At 32.7% G+C, this 26,003-nt stretch overlaps 1 protein-coding gene across 1 annotated transcript; it reads right to left on the bottom strand.

Moving 5' to 3' along the window:
• Window positions 1–1,813: 1,813 nt before the first annotated feature.
• Window positions 1,814–22,165, bottom strand: SLITRK6 (SLIT and NTRK like family member 6). Its single transcript, XM_022576666.2, has 2 exons — window positions 21,344–22,165; window positions 1,814–18,993 (listed from the first exon to the last, which is right to left on the bottom strand). The coding sequence occupies exon 2, from the start codon at window positions 18,968–18,970 to the stop codon at window positions 16,442–16,444; it is 2,529 nt and encodes an 842-aa protein (XP_022432374.1). The 5' UTR covers window positions 18,971–18,993; window positions 21,344–22,165; the 3' UTR covers window positions 1,814–16,441.
• Between the last annotated feature and the right edge of the window lie 3,838 nt (window positions 22,166–26,003).

Here is a 26,003-nt window from a genome sequence, read left to right as displayed (position 1 = left end):
CACCCAAGGATTTTGTCTAGGATGGAACTTTGGGCAAGTTTGAGGTTAGAACTAATAAATGAGGTAGCATTGTCCATTCAAAGCGAAGAGAGAAGTATTTTCTGGCAGAGAGAGAGTCAAGTGTAAAAAGTCTGAAGATCAGATCTGATCAGACTGGGGAAGGAAGAGGGGCTTTGTTTATTTTGATTTATTACATCTTGAAAAAAAAACAACCTTTGGAACCACAGTTGTCCAAGGACATTTTTTAAAAGTTCATTGTAAATGTTGTGTATAATAGCAGTGATGTAGACAGAACAATGGGCAGGCCAATGTCACAGTACAGAAAAGAAAGGTGAGAGTAGAGAACACCAGAAATAACATTTTTTGAAAAAAAATCTAACTCCAGAAATTTCTCCTGGAGAATGTTTAACAGATTGTGGCCAACTACCAAAGATGCCTTATTTTTAAAGAATTATCGTGTTAGAAAATAAAAGGACAATACATTTAATTATTAAGGTGTTTTATTTTAATACCTATAATAACATTTTTAAAAGCCTTTTTGGCAAATATATTTTAAAGGCATAGAAAAAGTATAGATTTTTAGAGTCTTTTAACTGAGACACTTAAAATTATACTGACTCTAAACCTCCAGTTAGGTCCAAGTACTGGGAGATCAGCTCACTGCTTTGTGACCACCTAGAGGGGTAGGATAGGGAGGGTGAGAGGAAGACTCAAGAGGGAGGAGATACGGGGATATATGTATATGCGTAGCTGATTCACTTTGTCATAAAGCAGAAACTAACACACCATTGTAAAGCAATCATACTCCAATAAAGATGTTTAAAAAAAATAATAATTTGGAAATGTCACATATTGTATTTAATAGTTTTGTTAACTGCTTCCAGCATCTCAGGTATATTTGACCTATTTAAATCATAAGTGATCACTCATGAACAGTGCCTCTTAACTGTACTAGTAGAGCTAGACATGAATTGTCAGTTAGCAAGAAAACTAGAAAACATAAAAAGCCAAGAAAATGGAATGTAAATCAACTTAGAATAAAGTCAAATAAATCTTGAAAGTAGACCTCCTACAAGAAGAACACAATGTACAGACAAGGAGCTGCTACTATAAAAATTCAATTTAAAAACCAAAAGGTATCTCTGCTTCTCTTTAGAGCCATTACCACCCATCAAGAGTGTTAATGATATCCTGAGATCCATGTCAGCAGGGATCATAAGCATAACTTATGATGATATGAATACAAGGAACGCTTCAATTTATAATAGCAAGAGTGTTCAGCAGACATGGCGCTTTTGTTATGGGATATTTAAATAAGAGAAGGACATTGCAACAACTTTAGTAGGAAACAGAAATCAATTGCAGAATAAGAGGCATCATGCTCAATGAGACCAAAATAATGATCATAATATTTATTCAGTGCAATCATTTTTAGCATCTTTCCGCATTCACTGACTGGCACCTTGTTTTTTTGTTGCTTTTTTGTTTTTCTTTTTTAACATCTTTATTGGAGTATAATTGGTTTACAATGGTGTGTCAGTTTCTGCTGTATAACAAAGTGAATCAGTTATACATATGTCCCCATATCTCCTCCCTCTTGCATCTCCCTCCCACCCTCCCTATCCCACCCCTCTAGGTGGTCAAAAAGCACCGAGCTGATCTCCCTGTGCTATGCGGCCGCTTCCCACTAGCTATCTACTTTACATTTGGTAGTGTATATATGTCCATGCCACTCTCTCAATTTGTCCCAGCTTACCCTTGGCCCCTCCCCGTATCCTCAAGTCTATTCTCTAGTAGGTTTGCATATTTATTCCCGTCTTGCCCCTAGGTTCTTCTGACCATTTTCTTTTTTTTTGCGCAGTCTTTTCAAATATGTATTTTAACCCAGGTGACTTTATCAAGTGACTTTATCAAGATTTTGTATTTTTTCTTCTGAGAACATATCACATTATTTATGAGGTGTATCTAAATAAAGAATCAAATGATTACTAAAAAACTTGAAAAAAAATCAAAGTAAACAAATAAAAATAAACCCCATTGTATTCTGCAAAAAGAAAATCGTGAATAAAAATGTCTTAAGTGCCTATTATAATTTATCACTTAGAAATATGCAAAATATTTGGACCCAGTTAGAAAGTTAAAATATTTCAAAGTATTCTCAAGGCAAATCAATCCAAAAAACAAAATTAAGACTTTGCACACTAAGAAGACAAATTATAACAAATTTAATAGACATATATGAAAATCTTCTCATATCATGGTTTATAGAAATTTAATGTTCTTCAAGTACAGAATAACTATATAATAAAGTAAAAAACAAAGATTTATATTCCAAAGTTTTCATGATTTAATAGCAAGCTAATTCAATACAGTATTAATATTATATATTAGGATAGAGTAAATTACTTTTGTTTTACATGTATGCTTAACTATTTGTGGCTGAAAGTTTTATCAAATTTTCTATTTACTGCTTGTAGATAACCTGAAAAAATACCTTTCCTACATTTGCTTCAGTCTCTTCCAACTCATTGTTATTTCTCGGCTTTTGATTCCAAATATCTTGTCAACAACCTTATGACCTCTCACTAATACTGATCCTAACACATCAGTGAATAGTAGCTTTAAGAATTTCTGGAATAATTTTTCACTTTTCTTATGTTTTATACCTTTCCCTGGAAGGCAGGTGTGACATCAGCAATTACAGAATGCATTAAAGCATAGAACTATTTACACTGCATTTGTCCATTGACATCTTTGTTTAATTTGGCAAATCTGAATCAAACATTTTAAAAGAACTTCAATTAAAACACTCTCTCACAAGTTTTTTCTTCCTTGCTATGTATCCTTATCTTGTAAATTCTCCAAAACTAGTTTATAAATAAAACACAATCCTTGATGTCACTACTGTCTTCAAAAATACTTTCTTGCTGTGATCTTTAATAATCTATAATAATCTGAAGGTAATATGCTAATAAATTAAAACGCTTAGTGTTTTAACATGAGAAGATAGATGCTATAATATCACCGGAATATAACAGAATAAACTGTTTTTCTCAATTTCTTTAACAACCAATCTATTGCAACACCTGCATTCTTAATCAATTGACGAAATAGACAATTCTAAGTTGCAAGACAGTAAGTCACCATCCTCACACAATATAAGAATTTTAGGAAAAAAGAGTAAAATTATAGGTAACTTTATCTTCTGCTATTGTCTTAAATCACCATCACCAAGATGCTAAAATTTCTCAGTACAATATAGTTTTTTTTCTATAAATGGCTGCACCTTTTGAATTCCCATCAATAGTGGATGTGTTTCAATTTCTCAACATCTTCATCAACACTTGTGACCTTTTGGTTTTGTTTTCTTAATGATAGCCATCTTGAAAAGTTTGAGGTGATATCTCATAGTGGTTTGTAAGTTGCATTTCTCTGATGATTAGTGATTTTTGAGCACACTTTCATATACATGTTGGCCATTTGTATGTCTTCTTTGGAGAAATGTCTATCCAAATACTTAGCTCATTTTTTAATCTAGTTATTAGCTATTTTTGCTATTGAGTTGTAGGTGTTCCTTGCATATTTTTGGAAATTAACCCCTCATCAGATGTACGGTTTACAAATATTTTCTCCCATTCTGTAGGTTGTCTTTTCATTTGTTTGACTGTTTCTTTTGCTTCGCATAAGCATTCTAGTTTGATAAAAATCCAACTTGTCTATTTTTGCTTTTGCTGCCTGCGTTTTTGGCATCACAACTATGAAATCATTGCCAAGACCAATGCATATAGCTTTTATCTTATGTGTTCTTCTAGGAGTGCTACGGTTCCAGGGACTTACCTTAATGTCTTTAATCTGTTATACATTGACTTTCTTGTATGATGTAAGATAAGGGTTCAATTTAATTTTTTTGCATGTGGATATACAGTTTTCCCACCACTACTATGCAGGTTTCTCAAAAACTAAAAATAGAGCTACCACATGATTCAGAAATCCCACTTTTGGGTATTTATTGAGAGAATTGAAATCAAGATTTTTGAAAAAACATTAGCGCCTCCACGTTCATTGAAGCACTATTCATAATAGTCAAGATGTGGAAACAACCAACTGTCCATGACAGATGAAAGGATAAAGGAAATATGATATATACACACAATGAAATATTGTTCAGCCTTTGAAAAAGAAAATCCTGCAGTTTGCTACAACATGCATGAATCTTGAGTATACTATGCTAAGAAATAAGACAGTCACAGAAGGACAAATTCTGCATGATTCCATTTATATGAGGTATTTAAAATAGTCAAACTAATAGAAGCAAAACAGCAAAATGGTGGTTGCTAGGGGCTGGAAGGAGGGGGAAATGGGGAGATGCTAATCAAGAGGTATAAAGTTTCAGTTATGCAAGATGGATAAGTTCTGCTGTACAATATTTTGCTTATAGTTAACAATATTACATTATATACTTAAAAATCTGTGAAGAGGGTAAATTTCATCTTAAGTGTTCTCATTATAATAATTTTTAATGAACTAATCAAACATTCCCAGAGAATATTTATAATTTTCTTCTCCAATAGATTTTGGAATATAGAATATACATGTTAACAGGAACAAATTCCTATTCCTTTCATTTCTTAGAAGATGACAGTGGTAGTATCAAATTAATATTTCCTAGTGAATTAGTACACATGGGTCAGTGATTAAAGAATATTTCAAATACAGATTTTCAACAATGATGATATTCCAAGGAAAAAACATTTTTTTCAAACAGTTGATGGAGTTTGACAAAGAACAAAAATTACCTACTATATAATTATGGATATATGTTTGAGCTCCTGCCAAGTATATACTCCTCAGTTAAATGTGGGAACACAAGGAAGTATAAAATATACCTCCTGACATCAAAGGCTTTGCAATCTAGACACAGAGATTGGATAATAACAAGAAAGATAACTATATAAGGCAGTATATTCTAGTGTCTAATAAAAATTATTGAGGCTATTATGGCAAGACTCATTGAGAAGGGAAGTCATGGGCTGAGCCTTTTAGAAACAGAAGGAATAGCATAAACCAAAGATATAATATAGGAATATGCGCAAAATGTTCAGAAAAAAAATCTATAGGTCTTTTGGCTAAAGAAGAGTCAGTTTTTGAGTTTCTGAATACAGTGCAAATAAATTATTCATTAATCTGTGTTTAAATTTTGAGAAATGTGGAAAAGCCTTAGATTAGCTGCAGAAACATATATAATCTAATTTTCAATTTTCTATTAATGATCAAAAAGTGGTGGGGGAATTTTGTTAATACTGAAGTTTGAAAGACACTTGCATAGAGTAAATTGCTCATACAAAATTAATCATAGCTAGTTATGTATTTTGGATGGGGTGCTAAGTCTCTCTTATAAAATGAAAAGCTATTGGAAGAATAAAACTTGTTATTTTTTAAACATTTTATACTCTATAGTGCTTCAGCCTATAATTTGCACTCAATAAGGTGAGCAGGACTTACTGAACTAATATACTTCAATTACATTTTAAAATCAAACTTCCATACCCTTGGATATACTTAAATGTCAGTAAATGCCTACATAAAAATAAATTCTGTTTCATAAAAATTCTTCTAATTTCCTAACTTAAATGTTAGGAAATGTTCTGTGATCAACTGGCCTTACTGCTATGTAAAGACATGTTCCTTTTGGAGCAAACTGTTGCGTTGCATTTATTTTCTCAGTTTAGTCATGATCTAAGGACATATTAGAAGGATCCTAGGTTCTTAATAGAATTCAGGTCATTCAAGGTTAAACGGAATTACTTGAATGGAAGCTGATGTTGAAATCCAGGTCAGAAAGCCCAACTCTTGCTGCGATGGTGACCCTGCCATGAACAAGTCTTCCCAGCAGCCTCACTGAGGCTTCCTTTTCACCCACATTGGATGCCTAAAGCTCTAAGTACCCAGGAGAGAATAGCTTCAATATATGTGTGAGGAATATCTCAAAAAGTGAATGCAGTCATCTACTCATACTATTGCCAGCAGTGGTGCTAACCATTTGACACCATCCAAAGTCCACATTCTTAAGTGCTCATTACTTCAGTCACTGTGGACCAAGCACCATCTTTAATAGTGAAACAGAAATGAAAAAACCTGTCCAGACAAATGCAATAGCAATGTAATAGTGAGAAAAGTACTGCTTAAATGAAATGTAAATGAGATAGTTTGCATTTGACATGTATATTACTTAAGAGTTTGGCTTTGATTTCAAAATTAAAAAGAATAAAATAAAGAGGCATTAAATCTTGTTTATCACAGCAATGGATATAGTCAAAATGGCAATTTCTTTATTAGCTCCTCTCCAATTAAGAAGTATGATAATTTTAATTTTTCTTTAATATTAGATTAGAATACCTTTTGTTATTTTATAAAAAATTATAATATTTCCAAAGTTATTAAAACAGTATAAATTATCATTTTGGATTTTATAGATGTACAATGTGTTTCTTGTCTTTTACAAATATTAATTCTCCTTGGATAGTATATGCACTTTCCATTTTACCACTCAGTATATCTAGATATTGTTTTCTTAAACTAACCAGATATCTTGACAAAACTATTTAGAAAAAGGATGATTCATTTGAAAGTCTCCACAGGCTAATTATCTGTATGTTTATACTTTCTTTCTTGCCAACCTCCTTTTATCTGTATAGCATGTTCAACTCTGGATAAGAGATCAAACATAAAACAGTCAATGACAATTTTATTAGCAGCTAAGATTTTGTCTTTGTTTATAAAATTTATGCTATGAACTAAAATTAAGTTTGAGGGAATAGATTCACTTAATCCAACAATATTTCTCGTAAAAATAATGAAAGATTGGAAATTCCTTTATTCTGCAGATCACTTGCGATCAATTTGTGAGACTCCTTTTATTACCACAATTTAAGCATCCAGTGAATTAAAGTCTGGCTCCAAATAATGATAATGAAAAAAATCATAAAATTTCATAGGATTGATTGTAGGTAATTCTGACTCTCATTATCATTTTTCCTGAAACTTTCTGTGTAATTTAAACTATAAACTTTATTGTTCCTTTGCTTTTTATTTTAGATTTTTAAAAATTTCTCATCTTTAATTAGCATAGTCACAATGACTGACAAATGAAGTATCATTCAGAATCTGCCACCTCTGTGAATTACATACATATATGTCTTCCCAGCCAAAATGCTGCATTATATTCATTTAATCTTTCTAAACAATAATTGTTCTCTGAACAAGATCTACAAATAAGATCCTCACATATCTTCACATATCAGTTAATAACCTCTCTTCTTGTAATTGAGTCACAAAAGGTTGAGTCATCAACAAGTTTTGAGAGCTACAACAGTTAAATGCTTTTTTAAAAATTCTATTTGAAGTTTTATTGCTGTAGCTACGTGTGACTAATACACTAGAGAAAAGGGTAACAAAAATGTGCTTTTGAAAGGAATAAATATCCCAGGATGAAACACTAGTCCTAGATCAATTCATCTTTCCTTTGAATTTAATACTAATTACACAATTATGTGTCATTGCATTATTATTTTACTGAAGTCCAAAGCAAAAGGACTGATTATCAGAGAAGTTAATTTTCAAGTGAAAAGGTCAAGGTCATTTGTAATTATTTTCCTTTAGAATTCTATGCCTCTAGGGTTAAAAAAGAAATGTATTGCAGAGGGAAAAAAAATCAGCTAAAGAAACTCAGATATACTGTACCCCTTTAATCTGGAATTTTTCAGAGAAGGGTAGTAGCAATACAGAAAAGGCAGTATTAACTTTGACAAAGGCAACAGGAAATTATTTAGTGAACTATGACCCTGTAGTAAAACTGAAGTCTAATCACATCCGGATATATAATGTGATATGGATTTGGACATTACCTCATCTTGAATCATTTAGGCATCACTGGCAATGTTTTTGGACCTGTGAACTGCATAAATATAATTTTGAAAATTTATTTTGAGATTATTTTACATGTCTTTATACATTAACACATATATGCATGTACATTATTGCTAGCTGCTTCATTTTTTAATGTCTTCCCTAGAAGTGCTGAGACTAACATTTTTACCCAATGCTGGCACTATGAATCATTACATTCCTATTTTGATGGATTCTTTTCCCATGATTATGTAACTCAATATGAGAGCTGGGAAGAAAGTAATTTTCTGTGATTTAGAGATCAGTTATTTCCAGGCTTTTGGGTATTATGCAGCAATGGCACACAGCTCTTAAGCATCAATAGTGCAGGTACTCTTTCTAGTGGAGAGCAAACACTTTTCTAATTCACTAAATGTATTCCTGAGGAGTGACATTTTTTCTCATATTACTCTCATATATTTCTCATATTCCTTCCAAATTGTGAATATTTTGCCTGGCTTCCATCCAAATATATATAAAAGAGATGAATCATAAAGAAACATATTTGCCATATGACTCCAGCTGAAACAAAAAGGTACAGAATTGTACTAAAAAACTCCTGGGTATAATACAAACCTTATAAAGGACACTGCTAAGAAGAGTCCTGCTAAGCTCACTGTTTTACATTCACATTCAACACTGTGGCTTCAGGAAATTCAGACCCAATGATACTAATCTTTATAACTTGACATTTTTCTCTCTTATATGTTATGCCTTGTCAGACATACTATGTAGTGTTAATGGCATTCAAGGATTAAATATAGAGACTACAGATGTAGAAAACAAGTTATGGTTACCAGGGGGTAGGATACAGTGGGGGTATATACTGGGAGTTTAGGATTGACACATACACACTACTATATATAAAATAGTTAACCAATAAGGACCTACTGTATAGCACAAGGGACTCTACTCAATACTCTGTAATGGCCTATATGAGAAAAGAATCTAAAAAAGAGTGATATATGTATATGTATAACTGATTTACTTTGCTATACAGCAGAAACTAATACAACATTGTAAATCACCTATACTCCAATAAAAATTTTTTAAATAACTAAAAATATAGATACTAAAATAAATTATATTGTAAATAATGAAACAATCCATTTTAAATTGCATATGATTTAAAAAACCCAACACATTGTTATTTCAACAAATGGGCATTCACATGCCAAAAAAAAAAAAAAGAATCTGATTTCAAACCTTACATCTTTCATGGAAATTCACTCAAAATGGAAATGGATCATGGACCTAAATATAATGCACAAAACCAAAAACCTCTTAGAAAATAACATGGGAGAAAATCTAGGTGACCTTGAATATGGTAATGACTTTATAGATACCACAAGAGGCATAATCCATAAAATAAATAATTGATAAGCTGGATTTCATTAAAATTAAAAATGTCTGCTCTGTGACACTGTCAAGAGAGTTAGAAGACAAGCCACAGACTAGGAAATATATTTACAAAAGACATCTGATAAAGATGCATTATCCAAAATACACAGAAAACTCTTAAAATTCAACAATAACAAAACAAATCACCTTATTTTAAAAATGGGCTGAAGAGCTTAACAGATACCCCATCAAGGAAGATATACAGATGGCAAAACAGCACACGAAAAGATGGTCCAAATCATATGACATCAGGAAAAGGCAAATTAAAACAATGAGATACCACTACAAAGCTATTAGAATTCCTAAAATCTGGAACACTAACAACACCAAATGCTGGTGAGGTTGTGGAGCAACAGGAATTCCCATTCGCTGCTGGAGGGACTGCAAATTGGCCGTTTTGGAAGACAGTTTGGTGTTTTCTTAGAAAGCTACACATACTCTTATCTTATGATCTGAGATTTATGCTCTTTGGTATTACCCAAATGAGTCAAAGACTTATGTCCTCATGAAAACCTGCAAACGGATGTTTATAGCATTTTTATTCAAAATTTCCAAAACTTGGAAACAACCATAACATCCTTCAGTAGGTGAACGGATAAATAAACTGTGGCACATCCAGGCAATTGAGTGTTATTCAGCGCTATAACAAAATGAGGAATCAAGCCATGAAAACATATGAAAGAATTGTAACTGCTTATTACTAAGTGAAAGAAGTCCATCTGAAAAGTCTGCATAGTGTATGATTTCAACTATATGACATTCTGGAAAAGGCAAAACTCTGGAAGCAGTTAAAAGATCAGTGGTTGCCAGGGAGGGATGAACAGACAACACACAGTGGATTTATGGGGAAGTGAAAATATGCAGTATTATACCATTATAGTGAATACATATCACTATGCATTTGTCAAAACCTATAGAATGTACAGCATCTACAGTGAATCCTAATGTAAACCAATGAGTTTGGGTGATAAAAATGTATTAATGTAGATTAATCAATTATAAAAACTGTACCACTCTGGTATAAAATGTTTACCTTGGGGATGGCTTGGCTTTTGTGGGACCAGCAGGTATATGGGAACTCTGCATTTTCTGATCAATTTTGCTGTGAACCTAAAATTGCTCTAAAATAAAATTTTACTAAAAAAGAAAAATATAATCCTTAGTGTTATAAAGCTGTCTTTCTAGTATTCCAATGATAAATTCATTGAAATAATTATCTTTATTTTAACTTACAAGCATTACCACGTAGATGTAGTCACTTCAGGCAGAGATCTTAGAAAATGGAATAGTGAAAATACCAATATCCTATACCATAATCTCTATATCATAATTCTAACAACACTTATATTACATATTGTGTGTACGTGAAGTTTTAAATCAATGAAATATCATGAGAACTATACCCATTGTATTTTTTGTCTATGCTTGATTCTAAGAAATATGACAGAAATTACATTCTTAAAAATTGTGTTTGGAAAATATAAGAATATTGATAAATAGTAATTCTGAATTTATAAAAAACTGCATAATAAGTTTCTGTCTGCCACATGTGTGTGTTGTCCTAATTCACTAACTCATTCAACACTTTTCTAGCTGTATCTAAAATGTGCTTTTATACCATTTTGAATAATTTAGAATTACGTAACCCATGTCTAAAGTTACTCAAACATCTATTTTTTCTTCCATGAAGTTGAGTGTCCTACCTAAACACAGAAGCAAAGTATGTGCAAGGGTAAGACATACATTCTTTATGATTCTATATGGCCTGTAAATATTCATTTTCATGACAGGCAGTCTGGTGAAGACCAGTGCCCTGAGAATGAAACAAAACAAAGTAAACAACAACAATAAGAAAACATTCCAATTCTGGCCTTATTACTCTTACTAACTATGTAATGTAAGGCAAACTCCTTTATTTGTAAAATGAGAAAATTAGAATAAACTCTAGAAGTTTATGATGTGCTGTTATCTCGGAATTGTGTTTCCTGCATCATAATACAATGTTTTCAGATATATATTTCTAAGCCAAAATACTTCAGAATGCTAGGAATAGGCCCAAAACATGTCCCTGAAAGCCTTAATTGATGAAATCATATGTAGCACTTAAACTGATCTTATTCTTCCAGAATGATGACTCCTCTGAACTTTATTGTTCCTTTTCTTATTCTACCATGTATCAGTATATTAACTTATAACAGTATGAGTCATGAAAACACAGTAATGGGGACTTATATATCTTTAGACTGCTCATAACACCAAATAAAGGGATGGAAATACATTTAACATCCATTCACTAATGATACTTTCATCACTGATAACACCACGAATTTAAAATTGAACATGTTCATCTTGGCAACAAAATGATTCATTTTGCGTGTAGCATCTGTTCAAGAACTTTATAACATCAAATATGACAGGACAATGAAACGCCTGGAGATTTACACAGGCAACTCAAAATACCTTACCATTTACAGATAATCAATTTTCTCACTGGTAGAGCCTTAGAGATGTAAGAGGCAATAATTATTTGTGGAAGGTCAGGTCTTCTGCTTTCCATATTTCACATTTCTGAAATAATTCTCTATTTAAAAATTGTGCAATTTTAAATCATTTAAATTGGAAATACATGAATGATTCTGTGTACGTGTGTGCAGTTTGTTGTTTTGAATTGTTTCCATTCTTTATTCACTAATCTGTTGACAGACATTCACTAACAGAAGAGTATTTGTCTGTTTATACTTTCAAAGCAGCTAGAAAAGGATTCTACATCTGGCAGTCTCCTCTATGTTCCACATACATAGAATAGATGTGTGTATAGTAAATATAAATTCAACTTTAAAAAACTAGATGGGTTCTAGAGAATAGATAATGGAGTTTATTTCCATATAAGACAGAAAGTTGTTAAAGAATATAATTTTAATAATATAATCATCTTATAATTCAGTGATAAACAACTATTATGTCCTATAATTTATTATAGTTATAAGTCTCAGGGAATATTTGGACAAATATCTATATTTCAGGATGTATGGAATTGAAAAATCACAAAGAAACATTGTATTTTTAATCACATGTGTGCTCCTCATTAAAGAGATCATTCTTGATTTGGCTGCCCAGATATATAGGACCACTCCTTGTAACTGTCTCCTTTCCTATTGTAAAAGATTGTCCTTGTATGATATTCCATCTTCTCAAGAAGAAAACTGCAGCCATTCATGCTTGAACCAACAAAGTGTTCAGGGAAAAGAAATAGAGAAGAAACCTCAAATTCATTGTAAAACCATTTCCCAATTACCAGGAGATCCAAACTTCTCTAAATAGTCAGGATTTTCTGAACATGGATACCCCTTTTCATGTACAGAACAGCCTCCTCCAAAGATAATTATGTAGAAAGTCTTACATATAAGAAATATTGTGATCTTCCCTTAGATATATATTTGTTTGTGTTAAAAAAAAAAAACAGATTATTGCCCAACAATTCTGCGTTATTAGTATTCCTTTTCTTTTAAAAGTACCTTTGATTATACCTCTATTAGTTATCATAGAATAATAAATAATACAAATAAATTACACATATGAGACTATCATTATCTATTTCATCTTTAGTAGTTCTCCAAAAAATATATATATGTAGTCATATATATTTATATATATAATTATGTATGTATTGCCAAAAAGTTCATTCAGGTTTTTCTGTAACATCTTACGGGAAAACCCAAATGAACTTTTTGGCCAACCCAATATATGTAAAGACATAAACCAGTATATTAAAAAATTTTTCTTTTTAATGACAAGGGGATAGTCATATCACTTTTGTCAATCCTGGATTAAAGCTTAAGCATTTTAAAGTAATTGAATCAAAGCATGAGAGCAGCTTAGATGATACTGCTACTTCCATTTACTTACTATTAGAGCAACAAGGAAAAACTTTCCTCTGTGATATGAGATTGATTCAAGAGGGAGAATCAGCATTATTGATATAATCCTTTTTTATATAGATTGCAAAATTATCATCCCAGTATGGAGATCAATGGAAGATATCTGAAGAACACTCATAAATTTCCAATAAGTATTTTCATGGTTATTTAGTGAAAGTAATTTGTTAAATACACATTAATACAATTTGTGTCTAACAGATTGACAGAATCGAAAGGGTTTCATCCAGTATGATTATACACTACTATCACAGTACTACAAACATTCAAGATTCAGACATGAATCAGAGCTTGCCCTGATATGCAGTGAACAAAATGTAACTTCTGTTTAAATTTTAAAAAAAAGAATCCTTGGTTAATGAGAAGTCTAATTTTTTTTGAATGCCCAGGTACAATGTAAATAAGGCTGAAGAATTAGGATTTAGGACTCTGAATCTGACAATTAATTGCAGAAAGAGACCACCTTGGCCTTGTAAGTAAATAATCAAACAGGGAATATAATTAAAATTATTCTGTAGTGGGAGGGAGAAGACATATGAAATACAGGTAAAATAACCGAAGTTCTGAGTGATTATCACCAGTCACAAGACCCATTAAGAGGTAAAGACCATCACTAGAGTTCCCAACTCTCAACTACTTGTAGTAGGGAAACAAATTACATAAGAAAAGTTCCATCATGAATTAAACAGTTAAGCCCTTACTCTTACTCTTTGGAAACCATAACTATTCCTACATCATTGTAAGTAATATCCAGACTCTTATAGGATTTCAGCATTGGGGTTGAACCTTATTTGGAGGATATTTTTACATGACTCCATAAGCAACTTTGTTCTGTCTTTGATTTTAAGTTGAAGAATGAATATTATATACACAATGAACGAAGATTTAAAAAAAATATTTCCATCACTCAAAAGAGAAGAATGTTCCTGAGGACATGTCTCTGTCTGCATTCATGGATCCATTCCAATGATCCTGCAGGCATGGGGATTTCTTAAGTCTCTCTAATACCTCTATGCACTTGATTAGGATCAGGAAATATTGGCAGACACTCTACTGAGCAATAACATGAATTCTGCTCTTGATTTGTTCTTTTCTTTAGAGTGTAACATTTAAATTTATGCTTTGGAGGGTTTACTACTCATTGTGCTGAATATTTTTTAGTGGATAAACATATAAGCATTACATATGCACTCAGATTTCCTTTTAGTAAGTGTTAATTTAAAAAAGAATTCCCATCTTTGTCCTTTCCAACCTTAAAAGTTACTGGAGAAATTTAGGTTTTTAATGGACTTTTTAATATATAATATTTTATTGCTTTATATTAATATATGCAATGATTTTTTAAAAACTTAGTGATATGATGTCATAATGAACTCATAACTGTTCTTCATACCATGCCACACAGGCTCCTACTGTTTTTAACAGGGAAGTCTCATTCAAAATCAAAGAAACAATGTATATTTAGTTAGTAGTGCAGAAAATTGAGTGTTGAAGACCAACACATTTAATAGAACATTCACAAATCACTAAAATAGTGCAAAGTAAATTAAAAACATCCTTCCTCATAGGAAATATGTTCCTTCCTAACCCTGTGCATGGATCTGAGTGGTGTTCAGGAAACAGAACTAAATTATCTTAAATCCACTTTGTCTTGTGAAAATCTGCTGTATGATTGATTCTATAATCAGAAAGAAGAAAATAAAATCATTTCTATTTGTATTGAGTGGGAAAATGATTTGCCAGAAAGGGAAAACCACGGGTCAGATTTAAAGTTTGGTTCCATGTCAATCACATTGAGACACTTAATGGCCCTTTTGCACATGGTGAAGAAACTGCTTCTGTGTGGGTGACGACAAACAGAAATCTTGTTTTTGCTTGTTTGTGCTTGTGTGCCTGCGTGCATGTGTATGCGTTAATCCTGACTTGACTGAATTACAGATTAGACTAACTGAAGAAAGCACATTTAAAAAGAGGGTTTTAATTTTAGTTTTATTGTAGTGAGCAGTATTTTTAATTTTCTTGAAAGGCACCCAAGAATAATTACCTTTGTGAACCAAAAATATACAAAACTGTACAGAATAAATAGTTCATAAAAATCTAGCTATACTTTCTTGTAAAATAAAGCTACGTTGTCCCAGTCTTGAGGCAACTTAAACTACTTACCCTTTATATGTTCCTTTTGCTACTAATTTATGGCAACTACCAGTTTACATCAATAAAAATAAAATAATATTTCCTATTTGTTTTACACCAGCAAATTCTTACTTACCACAAGAAACATATTTCTACTGTGGTATTCAAATGTACAAAGGATTAATGCTATGAAAGAAACCAAACTTAATAGATGCACTAATCATATTTACAGTTGAATATCAGTAGCATTTTTTAAATATCCCAAGAATAAGAATTAAACTTTGAGCACAAATGACGTACCTTAATTCACAGCAGCATTAACAAGATTGTCCACAAAAATGTGCAGAAAAACCAAAAAGTTTTCTTATCCATTCCACCTGAACTGTTAATCATTTCCATTTTTAAATTCAGAAAGCATAGCAGTGGCATTTTTAATCATCAAAGGTTCAAAGTTTTGAGCCACTCATAGCCTATATAATTCAACCTTCCATTTTTTCTTTACTGTTACTATTTGTAATTTTAAAGTTCCAGTTCCTTTTGCCTTTATTGCAAGAAAACTAGGTGTATCTAAGAGTTTACATTTTTGTGGTATATATACTGGTTTTATAAACAATATATTTCTTACATATTATAATTACATATACAGGTATACTTTTTAAATGACAAAATCCAATTCTATTTAATCCATGGGCAATATAACTCAAGAAAATAAGGGTTGCTTAAATTTTGAACCCTTTTAGATGTGCAGGAGGACTTCTATGAAACACTTTATGTATATGGGAAAATATTACTATAATCCTTGAATGATTTACATGCAAGGATTTATTTTATTGGGGATAGATAAAATTGCCTGAAGACAATGCAATGGCTTCTCCCAGTTATCCCTGAGTTTCTTTTTATTCTTTTTTCCCCATAGGATTGCTGCTGTGCTTAAGTTCTGATTGATGATACACTCATATAAGGCACTTATTTACAAGGTCTAGACTTAAGACAGAATCACAGCATTTCTGCAAAAGCCTTCTAACTCTCTATGTTTGCTGCTCCAGGACTTCTAAGTAGTCAGGTTCAGCATGTAAGTTAGCTTTCAGCTCAAAATACTCATTTTTAGTCTGTTCCACTAATACCTTCCTCGGTCTTGAGTACATTAATGTCTCCATCAACTTTAACTCTTCATGGGCTCCTGGATAATGTACCTCCATATCAGGCTGAAGTTGAGCAATGTTTTTCCTTAGGTATTCTGTGATTCCCAGTTGCTGAAGTTCTCTTTCTCTCTCTAAAATGTTCCTATATAACAAACTGGCATCCTGGAAGGGTAAAAATTCAGTGGATTGGTCTGTGACTTTGTACTTCATATTTGATCCTGTGAGTGGGGAATGATTTTCTCGTTCTAAGAGACTTCTTTGGAGATGTTTTGCATCACTTCCCTCTTTCTCACTCCTTTCTTCTTCTTCTTCCAGATGCTTTGAGCCAAAGGATGGGCTTCTATAGACATGAACCACAGGGCTCACCATGTGCTGCTCATAGAGTGATGCTGTGGGTCTCTCAGTAGTGTGGTGAGTTGTTTTATGGCCGTACATGCTATACTGGAGATGCACAGGACTGTTGTCTCTCATCTGTTCATCAGCTTGTTTCTTTTTGTATCTTCTCCTACGGTGGAGGACAAGAACCACTATCCCTGCAGCACAGAACACGATAGTTATGAATACAATCAGCAGTCCTAGTATTAAAACAGATAGTGGTACAGCATCGGTAAGTGATTTAAAAATAGTGTCCGCTGTAGTTGTGGCTGTAGGAGTATTGACCATTACGTAACTAGTCTGAGTTGGCAAGGATGGGTTATTGACCAAACCTGGGCAAAGAAGTTCACTGTTAAGTGCTCTCAATTCCTTTTTGTCTAGGTGCTCTGGAGAGGTGCAGAGTATTTCATCTGTCACTGTGTTCTTACTTAATTTTTGTATCCATTGCTGCAATCCAACCAGGTCACAGGAACAATCCCAGGGGTTGTCCTCAAGGTCAATCTGGGTCAGTAAATCAAGGTCATCCAAGATATTACTTACAGGTAGATGGGTAAATTGGTTTGTTTTAAGGTTTACCCTCATAAGAGGAACCCCTGAAAAAATATGTGGTGGTAAAACTTGCAGGAGGTTGTTGTTTAAATAGAGGACTTTAAGTTTAGGCATTGGGCTGAAGCTACCAGGTAATATTTCCTTAACGCCATTGTATTCAAGATATAAGTACTCAAGATTGTGGAGACCAAGGAACATACCTCCACTTAATTTAGTCAGATGGTTACCATTCAGATAGAGCTTTTGTAATCTTGTTAAATTCACAAACGATCCTTCTTCAAGAACCTCAATACGATTGTTTCCCAAGTGAAGCATTTCCAAAGTGAAGTATTCCACTAGATCAGACTTCATTAAGGTATGAATAATATTCCCTGCAAGAATAAGCTTTCTAGGATTTTGTGGAGGAGGTTTTAGATCTGATAAGCTTTCAATATTGCGCTCTTGACAGTGTATTAGAAGTCCTGATGGGGAGAGTACTTTGCAGTTACAAGGAATAGGACAGTAGAGTCCTGGAAGTTGAGTGAATGGCTTTGTAATATAAGGTATTAAACCTGGTGCTTTGGTGGGTGGTTTTAAAAGAGACGTGGTCTTGGTTGACATGCGACCATCACTTATTGAAGATGTTACTGCCAGATGTAATGATCCTGAAGGATCCTCGTGTTCTTCAAACACTGGTGGAGTGGAGCAAATTGATTCCTTTTTCAGCCGGCTCAGTATGCTTCCTTTTAAAAATGGAGGGCTGTTGCACACAATATCACCAATTATAGACTGAGGGGGCATGTTTTCCAACCAAAGTTTTAGCTGTAATAAGTCACAATTGCAGGCCCATTTATTGTCCTCCAACTGGAGATCCAATATTCTGCCAATGTGTTCTAAAAAACCAACATAAGGCAATGTTTGCAACTGATTTCCACGAAGATCTAGATGGGTTAAAGGAACGAATCGAAATATGTTTGGAGGAAGACTCTCAATAGCATTGTCATTTAAAATTAACACTTTAAGTCTGTTGAGCTTGCTAAAGGCACTTGGTTCAATCACTGTAATAAAATTGTTATCTGCTTGTAGGAATTCCAGGTTTTCCAGTCCATGGAAAGTATCCTCTTTAAGAATTTCTAAAGAATTGTGATTGATGTGAAGTTGCTTAAGAAGGCCAAGGCCATTAAATGCACCAGCCTCAATATCTGCAATATTGTTAAATCCAAGGTGTATTGAGATAGCATTGGTAAGCCCGGAAAAGTCATTTGTGTGAAGCATTGTCAAACCATTATTTACTAAACTTAAGTGGAAAGGTCGTGATGGTGGCACGCTTATTTGGGATAACTTCTTGATACCTTTCTCTTCACAATTTATTAGCATCGTGCTGTCTTTTTCCTCACAATTGCAAAGAGAGTCACAAGAACCTCTGGCTGAGGCAGAGGACATTGGTGATTGGGACTGTGACGATATACAGGCAAGGAGAGATGAATACAAGAGATGACTCCAAAGTTTCATGTTGTCTTGTGATGGATCTGATTCTGTAAGATAAAATGCAATAGCAATGGGCTTCAGTGGCCAGGAGCAGGGAGGAGATGAATCTGACATTTTCAAAATGATAGGTTTTCCTCTAAAAGGCAAAATATTATTATTCTGAATATATAAATACATTGCTGAGTCCACATTTTCTTTTACTTTTTACAAATATTATGACTGGCAGGTTTATTTTACTTTTAACTTGCATTGTGATAAAAATCTAAAATTTAGGTCAGGGAGAATTTAAAATGTCAACTCAGTTGTCTTCAAATCTACCAAATAATCTGCATTTTAATAGACATGAGGGGTGCTGGCTAAATGGACCATTGATACTTTGATATGATACAAAAATGTATACTTGAGAAGACCCTGGCTTTTTTTAGTTTTTAGCTCAAACTAAATGAATCTAAGGCTGAAGGATTACAATAAAAGACAAATATGTAGGTATTAGCCAGAAGCAGAGAGACCCGTAAGGAATTCAAAGATGATCATTAGAAGGAATGTATGTTTGCATGCATTATACACTTCCTTTAGTTTTGTTTTTGAACTGGATATCACAATATAACATCTAGTAACTCTGTGTTTAACCTGCGTTGATTTTGGCTTAAGATACTTATTAATTCCATTATTTATTTTAAAACTTTGAGAAAAAATATGTCTCTATGTAGTAAAGTTGAACTTTATAAAAGATTTTGTTTTAACTATGTTGTCTAGGGCAGTTTGTATAAGCCTTGTAGTATCAGATATATATGCTTAAAGGCATCCATTCAAATTTCACTTCAGTCACACTTTATATTGAATTTCTAGAGGTGGAATATTCACTGCTACTTTTAAATTCTGTGGATAAGGTTAATATCATAAAAAATAAAGAAGAAAAATTGATCTTTAACACATATTTCAGGCTATTATAAAAGAACAAACAATGCCTCATATAAATTTCTAGCAAATGACTCCCTAATGAGGTCTTGAACCAGGTTTTAGGGCACTGAATGTCATCACATAGTTAAGCAGTTGATCTTTATTATAAGGCTTAATGTTGCAAACAATGAACTCTAAAGCAAGCTTCACTATATTAAAATATTTGAGGATATCTCTAATTTAGGAAATAAAAAATGACAGTTCAAGATAACAATATCACATATTCCAACTCCTTAAAAATTTAATACCTGCACCTGACATAGCAATTAAAAAAAAAAATTCTAGCTCTAAAATGACAGCAGTGATGTGGTAAATACTTTGAAGTCTAATGGTATCTAATTTTATTCCCTTCTTTTAAATATTGCACTTTAAATTTATATAGACTAAATCGAAAGGTAAAGAAACACCACATCTTATAACTATTCGACTTTTGGAAATGATAATTGCTTTCATGTTTCTGGATGGAATGTGAACTTTGAATCTAATTAAAAATCACAATTAGATAATACATCCCAGAATCCAATCAATAATCCTGAAAATAAACTTTCACTCCATGAAAATACATTGTCTTATTGAAAACATGTATAGTATGAAGTTCCTGAAAGGTAAAAGGCAACCAAGGACATCAAACAATAGAGTCCCTTTCTATATAAAGTGAAAGTTAGCAGGCTGAATGTTTCCATAGGGAAATAGTTTGATTTTAAACAGCTCTGAGGGCTATGCTTAGAATCAAGCAGCTTGAAGTTGGAAGTCTTCATCTTGTGGATTAGCATCCACAAACACTGAAACTACTTTTCCATAGATTACCAAGAAAGAATACTATGCATTTCACCAGGCACAGTATCTTAAGAAAAGAGTAAATAACTTCCAGATGAGACTCTCTCCTCTCGTTATTTTTTTTAAATCTTATGTGCATTTTATGCTCTTCAAAATGTCCTAGGGAACAGTTTCTAGTCTTTTCAGAAATACACACAAATGTGAAAAGTGGTTCTATATTGACAATCTGATACAGTGTTAAAGAGGTCAAAAAACCTCTATTTACATATTTTCAAGTCAGGAAAAAATAAAAGTGGTATACAAAATACAAAGAATCTTTTCATATTGTGCTTGTATTTCAAATACAACAATGGTGTTTGGAAGTAATCTTCCCTTCAAAAAGCACAAATAATTCAGTTTCCCATAACAAACTGCATGCTGTAAAAGAAATAGTAGCATATTATTTTACTTGTTCTTCTCTACAGCCAGCTGTTGGACTAAATGCCTGCTGCTCACAGAAAACAGGCATCTGCTACAGCATTAGTTGTGCCAGTGAGCAAGAATGAAACTGGATATCCTTTAATGCAAAGTTATTTTTTTTTAAAGAGGCAAACAGAAATTCAGTCACTTTGGGATAATGCAAAAATATGTATAAGGAAAGCCTGGAAACATTCATCTTACCTGTAAAGCAAAAACTTCCTGACGTTATCTGTAATGCACAGCTGGAAGAGATGTTCAAAGTAAATTCAGTTTCTTTATTAAAAAAGAAAACACCGACCACCACGTACTTTCTTCTCAAATATCACTTTTTGGCAAGTCCCATCGCTTTATAAAGTTAAAACCTCTGGTCAAACACAAAATGCTGAGCATTTCATTGAAAATATTTCAAGCAGAGTGCATACTAGATCATCCTGAAGCAGTTGTCCTTTTATTCCCCAATTAAAATTCACGGCATACTTCACAGCTATGCTGACTTTTTTTGCATATAGTTAACCATTTGCAAGCTGCCGAGTGCAGTAAGTAAACAAGATGTGTAACAGAGCTGGGGTTGATCACTCTTGCTTTCTTAGGCTGTAGATGCAAGCTGCAGCAATGTTCTCTTTCCTCCCTTTCTAGTCTTTCTTGTTAGTTCAGTTTGTTATTAGTCAGATTGCCAAGGGCTGGGAGGTAGGCGTAAATAGACTTCTTGGCTTTTGACTCAGCCTTTAAGCCCTTCCCCAGCAGAGCGCTTTAATAGGCCAGTGTCATTTAACACAAGAGACAGCTCCACCTTGGGACTCAACTCCTCCTCTGGCAAATGGTTTTTCCTCTCCCTTTAAATACCAAATACAGTGCAAGTGAATTTTGATGCGAATAATTACATGTTTCTTTAAATGTTTAATAATATTGTGTTATACAGCAGGCTAAATAATACACTATATTAAATTCTCATCTAGCACAGTACTGTACTGTTTGCACATGTGTGCAGAAAAACTGCAAGTATGCTACCAATAGAATAGTTACTTCAGTTTTATTGTTTTTAACTGGTATTTATGGTTGAAATTGTGCACTAATTAAATCTTAAAATGTTAACATGAACTGCTTTCCTGAAACATTTGTATTTTTGTATTCACCATTTGAAAAAAAAAATCTTCAAAGCCTCATGTCTGAGACTCTAAGCTTTATACTCCTTTTTTTTCCCTACAGCCAACGTTCAATAATGAGATTAGAAATGAGGTTCTTTTTTCAGGTAGATAGTATTTATTTGGAATGGAAATATGATCAGTTAAAAATACCTTCAGGAATCTTCATTACAAATGGTTGTCTCTAGTTGAAAACAGCCTTTCACTTTCAAAAATATGAAATTATGTCTTTCCAGATAAAATGAAACAAGTTAAATGAATACGTAAAAATTACAATAACCTGATTTTTATGGTACTAGCTTAGGGAGCATTTTTTTCCTAAAAAGATTATATTTAAAAAGTTACTTGTTTCTTCAACTCTTAAAAGTTTCTGAATCATCACTAATAAAACTCTCAACTGTCAGATTCGTTATTTCCCCAAATGCCTATGTTTTAAAACTCACTCCTCTCTGCCTACATTCCAAGGACCTGGACTTTTTCAGAGCCAAAATGAATATACTAGATGCTATCATTTATTCATTTTGAAACAGGCTATGTTTAGAAACACTCTTCCCTATAGGTTCTAGAGGTTACCTATATTATATTAGGTCTCATTTCAGAAAAAGTATTTTTTAAGAGGTTTTTTGCAGCTTATATCATCGAAACAGGAAGATACAGATTAGGTTATTATTTAATGATTGTCTGCAGTTATGCACTCAAATTCACAAAGTTTTCATATCCTTAATGTGGAATAGCTGTTTTAAAAGCTAAGGATTTTGAGGCAATTTCTAATATTCTCACTTTTCTTTATTTTACAGCTTCTCACTAAGTTCCTCATTTAATAGCACTGTGTGCTTTGATAGAATAGAGATTATAATACAGATGAGGGTGTGGAGAAAGAGAATAAAGATAAGGAATAAGATAATAAGGAGAATAAGAGAGAATAAAGGAAATGAATTACTTTTGGGCAGAGTCTGCTGCTAACTGAGAGCCAAGTTAACTTAAATCAGTCTAATGATTTAGACAGGTGGTGACAAAACAGAGTTAGAATCAGTGAGAAAACAGGGAACTAGAATAATTTTTCTTCTAACACTGTAGACATAATTCTCCAAATGCATTCATTTAGGTTTTGGAGGCAAAATAACACGAGAAATGCTCTGGAAGTATAGTCTGTGGTGGAAAAGTTGTTCAAATAGCCATATGGGACAAATGGAAATAAATTCCTTATAAACTGATATATCTTCTCCAGCTTGAGGATGTGTTGATTTTATTCATAATATATACTAGTATATATTTGCTGTTATTTTTCTTGAATCCTTTGCCTATATATAATATGTTATCTTTTTCATGCATAAATTACTGGTTAACTACACAATGGTCAGGGATAAAAGGAGTGACTAACAAGCCTTTGAAAAAATTCTCTACAATTTTCATAAGTTTTGGGTGGGAACATAAAGAAAGGTTAGGTGAAGAATTATTGTTTGAGAAACATTCTGTAACTTTTAACTTAATTCAAAGGAGTAATATTGATAATGAATTACTTAGCATTACCTCAAACTTAATAGTAAAGTACATAACAGCACATTTGAAATGATTATAGCTAAATCCACCCAGCTCTATGTTTTGTTAACTACAGTTCCTCAGTTGTTTCACTAAGTCAATAATGCAGTCATTCTTTCCAAAATGCTCATGGCAGAATGTGTTAATTATTGTTGGACAACATTTATTTTAGCAACATTTTTAATTTCCAATGATTACCTGGAAAAGTATTTTCCCGTGTAGCTTGCTCCAAGTTTTAATAATAAATATCTTAAGTGATCACAATAAATACTCAGTTTTATTACTCTTTCCACATAATTTACCCCAGTGACTCTACATTGAAAAATACTAAAAAGTAATCTTTTTAAATCATATCTTCTAAGTTATGCTTTTTAGAATGTGCATCTTAAATAGCAAACGTGAAAATATTCTTGTCACATTGAAGAGTACCAAGCAGTCAAAAGAAATAAACGTATCTGTGTTAGTCTCCTTAGAGCAGCAGCATATGTAAGGCAGAGCAGTACTTTCGGTATCAGGACTTAGGAGAAGGCCTTTCCTTCCCTGCTTATCCAATGCGACACAGACCAGATGGAAGAATATTTTATGAAATTTATTGGACCAATACTTTATCTGGAACAAAGAGAATTAAAAAAAAGATTGTTCACTGGAAAGAGGGAAAAAAATTAACAGTGAAAGAGATTTATTAATTCTGTATAGGTCTAGTTCTACTTCAGAACACCTGCCCACCTTCTTCAGTGCCACAGTTAAGTGGTCAAGTGAAGATGTATAGCAGATTGATTCCAACTCAAGAAAATGGAAGGTTTGAAGAGAGAGGTCTTTGCACCATGTGCAGTGTAGAATGAGACATATTTAAATACTCTGAAGGTAGAATGTATAAAACTTGATGACTCTTTGGGGATGATAATACTACAGATGGTCTTTCAATATTCGTTGGTGATTTCATTCTTTTAAGAAAGAATTTAAAGAAATAAGTCTAAATAAATGTCACTTTTTAAGTAAATACTTGTATCATTAATGTAAAAGAAAAATACAGCACACATACTTGAGAAACAGTTATTATCGTGGGCTCTGTCTGCTCTGTACTCTCAGGGAATTACAGTGAAATTCATGATAATGCTATGCAGACTGAATATTACAAATATTTTCAAATAATGTCTAAATTTATAGATCTGTAGAGATCTTGTGCACTGGTTTTATAAACATTAATAAAGACATTTTGTTTTTTCTTATTTCGAAGTAAAAGTTTTCTTTAAAATAATAACGCGGTGAAGTCTACTTGAAAAAATAATTTGACTTATATACATAAATTCCATTCACAGAAAATAATAATAAAAGAATATTGCCTATCTTTCACAATGCCATGCTATACAGTAACCTTTGAATTTGATTCCCAAATATTGAACTTAGGATTCTCTTTCATGTTTCACTGAAAGAGAAGCCCCAAACTCTTTACTATAATTACTTACTTTTTTGGTTCTGTTAGAGTCAGAACATAATCATTATGGATACCTTCACTTCTGACAATAACACGCAATTTAACTAAAGGAATGTGACTTTTATGAGGAAGAATAGAAGATCTTCTCACCTTTCACCAAAAACCTCTTGGTATATGGGGACATTTGCACACATTCATCAAGAATAATGTCATCTCAGTGAAAAGTCTATGTATCTTAGAAAAATTTATATATTTTTAAAGTGACACATGAATGGGTATTTAGGAAACTTGCCTTTTGCGTTGAACATTTAATAAAAAGTTTAATTTGTTACTTAAATCTTAAGTTTCCTTCATGCTCAATTTGATCTGAGAACAAAAGTATAAAACTAATAATGGAATTGCCTTATTCTAAGAGAGGTCTTACAATAAAACTTCCTGTTTTGATTTGAAATCTGCTGACACAAAGGAACTCTTTGATGCCACTGCTTAACCTGGCAAAACTGAAAACAAAACAAAAAATTTCTCCTGGAAGCTTGGACTGTAAGTTGTCTTGTCTTCATAACAACAACAACAAAAAAATCCCCTACTTCAAATGGATGACTAAGAAGACTTTTTTCTAAAAAAAAAAGAAAACAAAGTTGCAAAAAAACAACTAAAAAATGTTGATGGATGTTTCCATGATGAATAATGAGCAGTGTTCAAGAGAAACAGGTCCAGTGGAATAATGGTAGACTGTGGATTATAT

The sequence above is a fragment of the Delphinapterus leucas genome, chromosome 18 (genome assembly GCF_059928025.1).
Source record: "Delphinapterus leucas isolate spDelLeu-1000000601 "Yukka" chromosome 18, BTC_Dleu_Yukka2, whole genome shotgun sequence".
Classification (NCBI taxonomy): Eukaryota; Metazoa; Chordata; class Mammalia; order Artiodactyla; family Monodontidae; genus Delphinapterus; species Delphinapterus leucas.
Note: the sequence above shows the minus strand (reverse complement) of the source record. Positions and strands in the feature narration are given on the sequence as shown.

Coding starts and splice junctions, on each gene's coding strand:
- SLITRK6 (XM_022576666.2), bottom strand. CDS start 18,970: ATGAAACTTTGGAGTCATCTCTTGTATTCATCTCTCCTTGCCTGTATA.